The sequence below is a fragment of the Rana temporaria genome, chromosome 9 (assembly GCF_905171775.1).
Source record: "Rana temporaria chromosome 9, aRanTem1.1, whole genome shotgun sequence".
In the NCBI taxonomy this organism is placed as follows: domain Eukaryota; kingdom Metazoa; phylum Chordata; class Amphibia; order Anura; family Ranidae; genus Rana; species Rana temporaria.
In genome coordinates, this window is record NC_053497.1 from 24687450 (window position 1) to 24700898 (window position 13449).

General features: G+C 44.7%; 1 protein-coding gene across 1 annotated transcript; it reads left to right on the top strand.

Annotated features, from left to right (window-relative positions):
- The first annotated feature begins 412 nt into the window (after positions 1-412).
- Positions 413-8767, top strand: LOC120914413 (actin-associated protein FAM107A-like). The gene is made up of 3 exons (XM_040325108.1): positions 413-546; positions 4541-4682; positions 8259-8767. Exons 1-3 carry the CDS (start codon positions 461-463, stop codon positions 8382-8384), a joined length of 354 nt encoding a protein of 117 aa, XP_040181042.1. The 5' UTR covers positions 413-460; the 3' UTR covers positions 8385-8767.
- The last annotated feature ends 4682 nt before the right edge of the window (positions 8768-13449 follow it).

Here is a 13449-nt window from a genome sequence, read left to right on the forward strand (position 1 = left end):
CCAGGACTGCTCAGACAGCCCACGGCTGCGAGACTCTTTCAACACCTTCTTGATTTTCCAGGGGGGTCAATTGCCCCCCCTTGCCCTATGGAGCGGATGCCCATCCACCCACCTTGCCTTGTGTTGCTGCTGAGGGCGGAGCCGAGAAGCAGAAAGTGTAAGGTCTGGAGGTGGACCAGAGGAGTGCCTCTGTTCCCGAAGAGGACCAAAGGAGGGCTGGAGTAAGTTGCTAGAGTCTGCTGAATGCTGAGACCAGGGGAGACAGAGATGAAGGGGTGTTGTGGCTGCACAGAGAGACGCGGGATCTGTAGGAGGAGTTTTATCCTCCTCTCTGCTGCAGATTGCTAAAACGGGGAGGGGGAGAAGAGATGTTTTATTGACTTCTGCTTTTTTTTTTTTTTTTTTTAAAGCTGCCGCAAAAGAAGGGTCATGTGACTCCATCACCATACTTCCCAAAGCTATGGCTCCCTATAAACCTGACAACTCCTTGAAGTCATCTCGTACCCACCAGGAACTTCACCGGGAACTACTGGTCACCTATAAGAAGTATGTATTGATTCTAGGCTTTTGTGGTCTTAGGATTAGTACCATGCAAGGACATTTTAGATTTTTTAAATACATTTTTGCCGCTTTAAGCCTTGTAATAAAAAATTGCTAGTTTGTGCACCTACATGTATTACTACAGTTCATTGACATTCTTACCATTTAGGAACTCCACATAGCAAATATTAGGACAAAGTGGGTCTACTCTATCAAAGACTTTTATTTTATCAGAGAATAGGTACAGTTACCCCCCTTCTGAGTTACCCCTTATCTTAACCCCATACCCACCTCTGAGAACTGGCCCTTGGTTTCACCCCCAACCCATCTCAGAGTACCGCCTCTGTTAGAGGATACAGATCTAATTATTCATCTCCGGGATCAGTGCTGGGGGACACAGCTGATGGAACACTGCTGCAGTGGAGTAGAGAGGAGACATACAGGGTCTAATAGACCCTGAGTGTCTCTATAAAGTGAACCTTTCACCTACATGCAATAACATAGTTACATAGTTCGTCAGGTTGAAAAAAGACACAAGTCCATCCAGTTCAACCATAAAATAAAAAAATAATTAAAATATAAAATATCGTACAATCCCATATACCCAATTCTATACCCACAGTTGATCCAGAGGAAGGCAAAAAAAAAAACAGCAGAGCATGATCCAATTTGCTACAGGGGAAGAAATTCCTTCCTGATCCCCCGAGAGGCAATCGGATTTACCTCGGATCAACTTTACCTATAAATGTCAGTACCCAGTTATATTATGTACATTTAGGAAAGAATCCAGGCCTTTCTTAAAGCAATCTACTGAGCTGGCCAGAACCACCTCTGGAGGGAGTCTATTTGTCACGTACCTGGTTGTGGAGCCCAACGTGCAGGGAGCGGCCTCTCGTAAGCCTCTGACTCAGGAGCCCCTGATAGAGCAGACAGAGGGTCAAGAGTCCAGAGGGGCACAAGTGCCTGGTGGTAAGCTGGTTAGCGGACCGGAAGTGGAAGTAGACAGGTGTTTGGAAGGGTCCTGGCAGGATGCCACAGTACACAGGAACTGAGATGTAGCGCTTGCTGGGTAAGGGCCAAGTGATTGGCACACACTGGATCAAGCAGAAGATCAGGAAACTGGAACTGATCCGAAAGGGTTAATCAAGTCCAAGCCGGGTCGGTATATCGGGCGGGCAGACAACAGAGCCAGGGGTTAAGCAGAGTCGGTGGTCAGATCAAGCCGGGGTCAGGGGCAGGCTGCAGGCAGAGGTAGGTCACAGGAAGCTGGGTCAGGTTACCAGGAAACAAACAGATAGCAGGTGCAGATTCTTCAGGAAAACACTGTAGACTGGTCAGCAAGATAGTGAGGGGCCGGACAGTTTAAATAGCGTTTATTGGCGCCAAAACGCCATCAGCGCGCACTCCTGCCGCGCGTGCCAGGCACGCCGCCGTGCACATTGCGTCGGAACTGAATTCCCCTGTCGTTGCCACTGAAGGCTGAATTGCTGGATCTTCTACCATGACACTATTCCACATTTTCACAGCTCTTACTGTGAAGAAACCTTTCTGTATTTGTAGATGAAATCTCCTTTCCTCTAGACGTAAAGAGTGCCCCCTTGTCTTTTGCATTGACCGTAAAGTGAATAACTCAACACCAAGTTCACTATATGGACCCCTTATATATTTGTACATGTTGATCATATCCCCCCTTATTCTCCTCTTATCAAGAGTGAATAAATTCAGTTCCTCCAATCTTTCCTCATAGCTGAGCTCCTCCATGCCTCTTATCAGTTTGGTTGCCCTTCTCTGCACTTTCTCCAGTTCCCCAATATCCTTTTTGAGAACTGGTGCTCAAAACTAAACTGCATATTCCAGATGAGGTCTTACTAATGAGGGCAAAATTATATCTCTCTCTCTCTCTGGAGTCCATACCTCTCTTATACAAGAAAGGACTTTGCTCGCTTTGGAAACCACAGCTTGGCATTGCATGTTATTATTGAGCTTATGATCTACCATAACCCCCAGAACCTTCTCCACTACGGATCTCGCCAGTTGCACTCCCCCTAGTATGTAGGATGCATGCATATTCTTAGCCCCCAAGTGCAACATTTCACATAAGGGGCTATTGGTCCCCCATTTAAGAAAAATAAAATATAGGTAAAAATAAATAAATAAAATTAATCCAAAAAAGTTTTATGCATATAAGACACATAAAAAAAGCAAAAAAAAAAAAAAGAGCCGTCACCCCCTCATCTACAAAAATGCGTGCATTGGGGCACCTTTGTATGAAACCAGCGATCGCCCTACACATGTTATATATCAACACGCACACCAGAGTGAGAGCAATAATTTTAGCAACAGTACTCCGGCTTATCCTCTCTCTGGCACCTACCTAACTAGAGGGTGCCACACTCACACCCCCCCACCCAAATTCAGCCAGTCCCTTGGCTGGGGAATTTTGAAAAATAGCAAGGGCATGCCATAAAATAAATTGGAAGGGGAAGAAGGGAACAAACTTGGATAAGGGACATATATACAAATAAATGACATATCAAAAATATATCTATAGTCTTCTCTTTGACATTTACAGTATGTACATTGTGGGCCAGATTCACAGAGGAAATACGCCGGAGTATCTACTTATACTCCGGCGTATTTTCAAATTTGCCGCGTTGTATCTTTATTTGTAATTTACAAAAAAGATACGACGGCTTTTGGCTAAGATCCGACAGGTGTACGGCTTCGTACGCCTTCGGATCCTAGGTGTAATTTTCCGGCGGCCGCTGGGTGGAGTTCGCGTCGTTTTCCAGCGTCGGGTATGCAAATTAGCTGATTACGGCGATCCACGAAGATACGCGCGTTCGTCGCAATCTCTTACGTCGTCGCTAGTCGTTTTTTCCCGTCGCAAACTTAGGCCTGCTTTTTCTTGGCTTACATTTAGAACAGCCATGTTAAAGTATGGCCGTCGTTCCCGCGTCGAATTTCGATTTTTTTTTTTTGCGTAAGACGTCCGGGAATACGAAACGACGCAACGCACGTCGCCATTCAAAAAATACGTCGGGGGGGCGTAATTTCGCGCAAAGGACGTCGGGAAATTTTCACACGGAGCATGCGCAGAACGTTCGGCGCGGGAAGACGCCTAATTTAAATGGTACACGCCCCATTTGAATTAGGCGGACTTGCGCCGGACGGCTTTACGTTACACCGCTGTAAGTTTACACGCAAGTGCTTGGTGAATCAGGCACTTGCGCTGAAAACTTGCGGCGGTGTAACGTAAAGGGGATACGTTACGCCGCCGCAGATATCTGTGAATCTGGCCCAGTATTCCTAACTAAAAGTCCCTATAGCTACAAACAATTACACACATACTGTACATAGGACTAGAACATCTCCACCTGAAATCCTCTGTCCACAGGATACGTTGCTCCAGCCGGAGATAGATAGACAGCCGTCCCATCCTGCAAAACAGACAAAACATCCTATCCTACCACTACCTTTACACTTTGCAAACTTGCATACCGTTACTCCTCCAGCACTTCCCTTGCTGCAGATTGTTGCTCCTGCAGACTAGCTAGCACTGCATGGTTATGCCTGACACTAATTTAGCCAATCCTCAGTGAACTGCCTTTTGCGGGCAGGGACCTCGGGTCCCTGTGGTGTAGAAATAGTTCAGGTGCTAACTGTTCTCTATTCAGCTATCAATCCCAGATAGCTCTTTTCAGGCCCTGCCAGCCCGCCTGGCTACAATGACCTTTCTCCACTGCCCTTCCCACAGTCCCTCTCTTCTGGTTCTGCACCCATCTCAAACTGCAATCTCCCAGGTCTCTTAGGCGTGCCTCGCCATTCCTCCCGAATGTGTCCCTGAGCTGCCAGGCCCAAGCATCATGTGTTGGTGTTTAGAGTGTTAAATAGTTTGTGTTAAAGTTTGAGCATAAACCCAACCCAAGAGCTCCAAACTTCTTTTGTTGTTCTTTGTGTTTTTTTCATATTTTATTTACTTTATTGTCTCTTCTTGTAGAGGCCTTGTCTTGCACAGTAAGCCTGAACTATTGCGTGTTTTGGAAAAGAGGCGGAATCAGCAACAGGAAAGTAAAGAAACCAAAGTGCCACACTGCCCCCTACAGCAAGAGCTACAGAAGTGGCAGCTGCGACGAGAGGAGGTAAATGGAGAGTATTCTTTCTTAGATTCTAAAGAAAATACAACAGCTTCTGACCTCTCTTTTTTTTAAATGGGAATTGTCTGTCTATCCTCCTGTTCCTGGAAGTGTCAGTTTTTAGCTGAAGAGGACATCAGCATGGGCAACAAAAGGGACATTATTTACTACCTTTTTTTTATAAAGCTCAAATTCTCTGCTTTTTAACATATTTCTCTGCTTACCAAAAAGTTGCCTTGATGCCCTGAATCCGTAACATTACAAGCAGTTCCTGAGTTAGTCAACAGTGAGAAGTATGCTTCACTAATCCTAACAGTATCTGGAATTTGGAGATTATGTTAACCTCCTAAATTTAGCCCAGAATATTACTCGGGAGAAAACATTTTTACATAAAATCCCAAGCCTGACTAATGCTTAGAGTAGTGATACCGGAAGCAATTTGTTCTGAGTACTTCCAGGTTCATGGCAAAAAGAGTCTGTAATTCAACGTATTTCCCATTGTGAAATCTCCCTTGCTTTATTGCTTCCTCTCCAGTGAACTCTAAAACCCCCATCTACCTACCACTTTCAAACAATTGGGGACCTTGTAGTGCCATGAATGAAAATGTTTGTCTAGGATGTGACTTTTTAGGCTTTTCTTAATAAAGTGTTCCCCAATCCTGACCGGCAGTGTCTTTTTAGTCCTACCCACATATTGCAGGTGGCACGGACATTCAAGGAGATAGACAACATTCTTGGTGAAACAAGTGATGAACTGTTTTTTGTTTTATACATCTTTTGGGTAATGGCAGACTAAAAATATTTTGTTCTGACAATATTGTGTCTGCAACATTTACAGACTGGGCATTTTATGCATAGAAAGAAGCCCTTAAGATTACTAAAAAGAATAGGTCATTCTGGATGTTTAATAACATTGTAAGGCCTCGTACACACGATAGGTTAGCCAGAGGACAACGGTCTGATGATGTCATCAGCAAACAATGAAGTTTTGAATTTATTGCCCCTCACTGAGATGCCCCTGATGTCCGGGTTCCCCCTTATGGGGGTTTCACACAGAGGGCAAACAGCAGGGGCGAAAGGGGGTTTTTACCCGGGAAGTGGGGCTGGAGTAGAGGTGCTGTACCGCTCGCAAAAAGGGACCTTTGAACCCCATATGTCGCAGAGTGGCAAGCATAAAGGGCCAACTCAAGCGATCAAAGGCCTTTTCTGCGTCAAGGCTCAGAATCAGGGCTTCCGCCTTATCCTTGTTGGCAACATCAGTGAGGTCTATGACCTTCCTGGTGTTGTCCCCTGCCTGACGGAGAGGGACAAAGCCCACCTGATCTTTATGGATCAGAGCGGGGAGGATTATGTTTAATCTGACTGATAATAGTTTTGTAAAGATCTTGAGACACAAATTTAGCAGGGGCAGGGCTTTTTTTCAGGGGGAACTTGGTGGAACTCAGTTCCACCACCTTTGGCTCAGACCCTTTGGTGCCTGCTCACCACAATCACTTGTAACCACAGAAGTCTGGTTTCTGTGTTTACCACTGACAGCTTTGTAACCCCCTGAACTCTGCACTCTGTATGTAGTGCAATCCTGGTATTTAATGCCCCTATAAGACCCTTCTACTATTTGTGAAATCTGAACGGGTCGTGGTTGAGTTCCTGCACCTATTTTCTGAGAAAAAAAGCTCTGAGCAGGGCTATGGGTCGATAACTGGCGCAGAAAGCCGGGTCTTTGTCTGGTTTAGGTATAAGAGTCAGGAAGGAACCCTGCATGTCACTGGAGATTGGGGTCTGTTGTAGAAAGCTGACTGATGGTCTGATGTGCCTACACACCATCAGTTCAAAAACCGATCGAGTCCAACGCGGTAACGTAAAACACAACAACGTGCTGAAAAAAACGAAGTTCAATGCTTCCAAGCATGCGTCGACTTGATTCTGAGCATGCGTGAGTTTTGAACCGATGCTTTTATGTACTAACCATCGCTTTTGACCTATCGGTTATCAGTCCATCAGTTCAATTTTAAAGCAAGTTCAACATTTTTGGACCAAAGGATAACTGACTCCACACGGTCAGTTTGGACTGATGAAACAGACCTTCAGTCCGTTTTCATCAGTTTGGACTGATCGTGTGTACAGGGCCTAAATGTTATAGATTTGATTCTACTTATAATTGGACGCCCAGGAGAGCAGACCAATAATTTATGGATCTTGGGCAGGTAATATATTACCGGTGGCCTAGGGGTTACTGGGACGAGAAAAGCCTTCTCCTTTTTATTGATAATCTTATCCACATACGCTGTCTTAACCAGTTTTTCCAGACTTATTTTAAACTGTTGAGTGGGATCCTTTAGTAAAATTTAGTTGGTGTTTTTATCAACTGACAAATTGGTAATTTACTCTTTATAGTCATCCGTCTTTGGCAGAATCCACCCAGCACCCAAGCCCATGCCCTAGGCAGGTCACCCACCTCCAGACTAGGGGTTACCCCTAGTCTGGCAGCCTCCTCAACAGCCTCCCATGTCTATTTATTAGGTGAACTCAGTCCCCTGCCAACCCACTACTAGGGATTGGCTGATGCCTCATAAATATTCAAGGCAGCCCCTCCTAACACCCACCCTCTGGTTCTAGAAGATTCTCCAACCTTCTAGACCGGGGGGAAGGCACCAGAAATCTGCCAGGATGAGTCATCCAGCCCTGACCTCTAATAAACCCTGACCCAATTAAGACTCACCAGCTTAAATGTGAGTCAGAGTATGGTTTGCCTACACTCACTTCTAGCACACACTAGAGCAGGGGTCTTCAAACTACGCCCCTCCAGTTGTTCAGGAACTACAATTCCCATCATGCCTAGTCATGTCTGTGAATGTCAGAGTTTTACAATGCCTCATGGGAAGTGTAGTTCTGCAACAGCTGGAGGGCCGTAGTTTGAGGATCCCTGCACTAGAGGGTGCTACACTTCTTTTACCTATCCTGATGTCTTGTTCGAGGCAGCCTGAGTTTATTGTATATTAGGAGGATTTGGGGGAGGATGAGTGCCCTCTGGTGTTGGCTGGCATGTAACCTACAAAGATTTGTTGTTTCTTTTCACTACTACTCTGATGCCTCAGCAAGACGTTCCAATTAATAAAACGTATGACGGGCGGAGAATTATGCGTTGCGCTGTCCCCATTGAGAGGGCTTCCATCTTCACCCGGTCTTTCTTCCGGATTTGCGCAAAAAATAAAAATCGCAGAGGTGATCAAATACCACCAAAAGAAAGCTCCATTTGTGGGAACAAAATGATAAATAAATTGTTTGGGTACAGTGTAGCATGACAGCGCAATTGTCATTCAAAGTGCGAGAGCGCTGAAAGCTGAAAATTGGCTTGGGCAGGAAGGTGCGTAAGTGCCCGGTATGGAAGTGGTTAATGGCCTAATAATTTTGATCTTGGAAAATTTCAACTGGAGTTTGCTACATCATGAGTATATCTTTTAACTTGGTTCTCTTTTCTGTTTTTTTTAACAATCATAATTTTTATAGAAAATGACAGTCATGGGGCATGCAAAGGTTAAATCCACAAGAGCTTAGTTTCCTCTCTGGTTTCTGACATTGCAGAGGCAGCAGGAATCGACCAAGAGTGAAGAGCCCGCTCCCGATGTCCATGAGTTCCTGAAAGTGAGGGAGAATCTCCGGAAATCCAAAACAAGGGACGTGCAGAGCCCCCCGCCTCCTGTCAGCTGAACTCCCCCGTCCGTTCTATTCTATAGGATCCAACTGCTCGGATAGTTCCATTGTGGATGCAGAATGTCACCAAAGGGACCAGAGGACCTAGAGGTCACCACCGATGAACGCTGACCTAATTAGCACATGCTTTTTACCCTCTGAAAAAGAGAGGACCATAAAAGTTGCCCATATCTTTAATAAATTGGGCCAAAATGATCCGATTCCTCTATTCACCGATGAGGATATAGATGTAATGATTGGCACTACCATGGAAAAATAGACATGTATCCCAAAGAATGGTTGAGTGTTCCATTGTCACCAGGAATCCTTCAGAGTGTATTTTTAAAGGGGTTGTAAAGGTTTGTTTTTTATTTTCTAAATAGGTTCCTTTAACCACTTAAGACCCGGACCATTATGCAGGTTAAGGACCTTGCCCCTTTTTGCGATTCGGCACTGCGTCGCTTTAACTGACAATTGCGCGGTCGTGCGACGTGGCTCCCAAACAAAATTGGCATCCTTTCTTTCCCACAAATAGAGCTTTCTTTTGGTGGTATTTGATCACCTCTGCGGTTTTTATTTTTTGCGCTATAAACAAAAACAGAGCGTCAATTTTGAAAAAAATGCAATGGGGTAGATTCAGAGAGCAATTACGCCGGCGTAATTGCTAAGTAGTGCCGGCGTATCTACTTTCTGTATTCAGAAAGCTAGATACGCCGACTTTAGCCTAAGATACAACTGGCATAAGTCTCTTATGCTGTCGTATCTTAGGGTGCATTCTTGCGATGGCCGCTAGGTGGCGCTCACATAGATGTCAGCGTAGAGTATGCAAATTACATACTTACGCCGATTCACAAACGTACGAGCGCCCGGCAGTAGTTTTTTACGTCGTTTGCATACGTCGCTTTCGTCGTAAGGCTGCTCCTGCTATTAGGAGGCGCAGCCAATGTTAAGTATGGACGTCGTTCCTGCATCGCGATTTGAAAATTTTACGTCGTTTGCGTAAGTCGTCCGTGAATGGCGCTGGACGCCATTTACGTTCACGTTGATACCAATGACGTCCTTGCGACGTCAATTATCGCAATGCATGTCGGGAAATTTTAGGGACGGCGCATGCGCAGTACGTTCGGCGTGGGAATGCGCCTAATTTAAATGATCCACGCCCCCTACGGGATCATTTGAATTATGCGCGCTTACGCCGGCCCCTTTTACGCTACGCCGCCGCAACTTTACAGGCAAGTGCTTTGTGAATCAAGCACTTGCCCGTAAAACTTGTGGGGGCATAATGTAAATGTCATTCGTTACGCCGCCGCAGTTTTGCGTGCCCCTACCTGAATCCACCCCAATATTTTTTACTTTTTGCTATAATAAATATCCCCAAAAAAGAAAAAAAGATATAAAAAAAAAATGTTTTTCCCTCAGTTTAGGCCGATACGTATTCTTCTACATATTTTTGGTAAAAAAAATCACAATAATCATTTATCGATTGGTTTGCGCAAAATTTATAGCGTTTTACAAAATAGGGGATAGTTTTATGGCATTTTTATTAATATTTTATTTTTACTACTAATGGCGGCGATCAGCGATTTTTTTTTTGTGACTGCGACATTATGGCGGACACATCGGACAATTTTGACACATTTTTGGGACCATTGTCATTTTCACAGCGAAAAGTGCTATAAAAATGCACTGATTACTGTGAAAATGACAATTGCAGTTTAGGAGTTAACCACTAGGGGGCGCTGTAGGGGTTAAGTGTGACCTCATATGTGTTTCTAACTGTAGGGGGTGGGGCTGGACGCAAGACGTCAGTGATCGTCGTTCCCTATATCAGGGAACAGGCAATCACTGACATTGCCACAGTGAGGAACGGGGAAGGTGTGTTTACACTCTCCCCGTTCTTCAGTTCCTGTGACCGATCGCTGAACACCGGTGGTGAACGGGTCCCGCATGCGCGGTTACGGAGATTCGGACCGGGTCGCCGGCGGCGCGCTACCCACGGTTAGGCACTTAAAGAGGACCTACCCATACGATTGTGCCCAGCCGTGCCATTCTGCCGACGTAATTATGTAATTACGCTAGTGCATTGTTGGTTCACTTACCTTTTCCCTTCTAAGGGCCAGATTCAGGTAGGAGATACGATGGCGTATCTCCAGATACACCGTCGTATCTCTGAGTGTGAGGCGTCGTATCTTGGCGCCTGATTCAAAGAATCAGATACGCCAGAATTTGTCTAAGATACGACCAGCGTAAGTCTCCTACGCCGTTGTATCTTAACTGCATATTTACGCTGGCCGCTAGGGGCGTGTACGCTGATTTACGCCTAGAATATGTAAATCAGCTAGATACGCCAATTTACGAACATACGCCCGGCCGTCGCGGTACAGATACGCTATATGAGGCGCAGCAAATGTTAAGCCAATGTTAAGCCAATGTTAAGTATGGACGTCGGGCCAGCGTCAAATTTTCCGTCGATTACGTCGTTTGCGTAAGTCGTTCGCGAATAGGGCTGTGCGTCATTTACGTTCACGTCGAAAGCATTGGCTTTTTGCGGGTTAATTTGGAGCATGCGCACTGGGATACTTTCACGGACGGCGCATGTGCCATTCGTAAAAAGCGTAATTTACGTGGGGTCACGATGATTTTGCATAAAACACGCCCACATCTTACAGATTTGAATTAGGCGGGCTTACGCCGGCCAATTTACGCTACGCCGCCGCAACTTACGGAGCAAGTGCTTTGTGAATAATGCACTTGCCTGTCAAAGTTGCAGAGGCGTAGCGTAAATAGAATACGCTACGCCCGCATAGAGTTACGCACTCCCTACCTGAATCTACCCCTCTAAATGTTTTTTTTTCTTTGTCTGAATTTCTCACTTCCTGTTCCTCCTCAGTAAGCTGTTCAGTAAGCTGTTCTGGCTGACTAACCACCGCTCGGATGATGGTGGAAAGCTTATTGAGGAGAAACAGGAAGTGAGAAATTCAGACAAAGAAAAAAAAAACATTTAGAAGGGAAATGGAAGGAAAAGGTTAGTGAACCAACAATGCACGAGCTTAACCACTTCCCGACCACCTCATGTACATTTACGTCGTCAGAATGGCACGGACAGGCACATCAACGTACCTGTACGTGCCTGCCTAGACGTGGGTGGGGGGTCCGATCGGGACCCCCCCCCGGTACTTGCGGCGGTCGGATTCCCTCGGGGAGCGATCCGGGACGACGGCGCGGCTATTCGTTTATAGCCGCTCCGTCGCGATCGCTCCCCGGAGCTGAAGAACAGGGAGAGCCGTATGTAAACACGGCTTCTCCGTGCTTCACTGTGGCGCTGCATCGATCATGTCATCCCCTTTATAGGGGAGACTCGATCGATGACGTCAGTCCTACAGCCACACCCCCCTACAGTTGTAAACACACACTAGGTGAACACTAACTCCTACAGCGCCCCCTGTGGTTAACTCCCAAACTGCAACTGTCATTTTCACAATAAACAATGCAATTTAAATGCATTTTTTGCTGTGAAAATGACAATGGTCCCAAAAATGTGTCAAAATTTTCCGAAGTGTCCGCCATAATGTCGCAGTCACGAAAAAAAACGCTGATCGCCGCCATTAGTAGTAAAAAAAAAAAAATTCATAAAAATGCAATAAAACTATCCCCTATTTTGTAAACGCTATAAATTTTGCGCAAACCAATCGATAAACGCTTATTGCGATTTTTTTTACCAAAAATAGGTAGACGAATACGTATCGGCCTAAACTGAGGAAAACATTTTTTTTTAGATATGTTTTTGGGGGATATTTATTATAGCAAAATGTAAAAAATATTGAATTTTTTTCAAAATTGTCGTTCTATTTTTGTTTATAGCGCAAAAAATAAAAACCGCAGAGGTGATCAAATACCACCAAAAGAAAGCTCTATTTGTGGGGAAAAAGGGACGCCAATTTTGTTTGGGAGCCACGTCGCACGACGGCGCAATTGTCTGTTAAAGCGACGCAGTGCCGAATTGTAAAAAACCCCTTGGGTCATTTGCTGCCGGTCCTTAAGTGGTTAAAGGAACCTATTTAGAAAATAAAAAATGAACCTTTACAACCCCTTTAAGCCCAACTATTTTATTTTTAGCTGTGTATAAAATGTTTGTATAAAATGTTGCTTGCATGTTTTCATTATATGCTCAGTTTTGTGACAGGTTCACTTTGAATTTCTGCTTAGATAATTGCTGCTACTGTGGCTTCTACAACAGCCTGCTTGAAAATAATGAGCATTGTATTGTTTGTTTAAATGGAGATCTGTTTGGAGAATTTGTGTTATACTCTCTGTGCCAATGCAAAATGATGTCATAATGGTCATACTGTGAGGAAAACACATTACAGTCATCCAGTAGTGTATTTAGGTTTTGTGCTGCCCTAGGCCTGACTAAACTCGTGCACCCCCTAATTTAAATGTGACCCACCCCTTCCTGTCAAGGCCACACCCCTTTCTGATTAAGACCCGCCTTGACATTTTCGAGCAGGGACACTAGTTCTGAGGGCCTAGGGGGGGAATGGATTCCCTTAACCACTTAAGCCCCGGACCAATATGCAGCCTAAAGACCCAAGGTGTTTTTACAGTTCGGCACTGCGTCGCTTTAACAGACAATTGCGCGGTCGTGCGACGTGGCTCCCAAACAAAATTGGCGTCCTTTTTTCCCCACAAATAGAGCTTTCTTTTGGTGGTATTTGATCACATCTGCGGTTTTTAGTTTTTGCGCTATAAACAAAAATAGAGCGACAATTTTGAAAAAAAAGCAATATTTTTTACTTTTTGCTGTAATAAATATCCCCCAAAAACATATATAAAAAAATTTTTTTTCCTCAGTTTAGGCCGATACGTATTCTTCTACCTATTTTTAGTAAAAAAAATCGCAATAAGCGTTTATCGATTGGTTTGCGCAAAATTTATAGTGTTTACAAAATAGGGGATAGTTTTATTGCATTTTTATTTTTTATTTTTTTTTTACTACTAATGGCGGCGATCAGCGTTTTTTTTCGTGACTGCGACATTATGGCGGACACTTCGGACAATTTTGACACATTTTTGGGACCATTGT

What these genes read in the sequence shown, in the direction of transcription:
- LOC120914413 (XM_040325108.1), top strand. Translation starts at nt 461, where the DNA reads ATGGCTCCCTATAAACCTGACAACTCCTTGAAGTCATCTCGTACCCAC. An exon ending in CTACTGGTCACCTATAAGAA is followed by an intron (nt 547 to 4,540) that starts GTATGTATTGAT and finishes CTCTTCTTGTAG; the next exon opens with AGGCCTTGTCTTGCACAGTA. An exon ending in GGCAGCTGCGACGAGAGGAG is followed by an intron (nt 4,683 to 8,258) that starts GTAAATGGAGAG and finishes CTGACATTGCAG; the next exon opens with AGGCAGCAGGAATCGACCAA.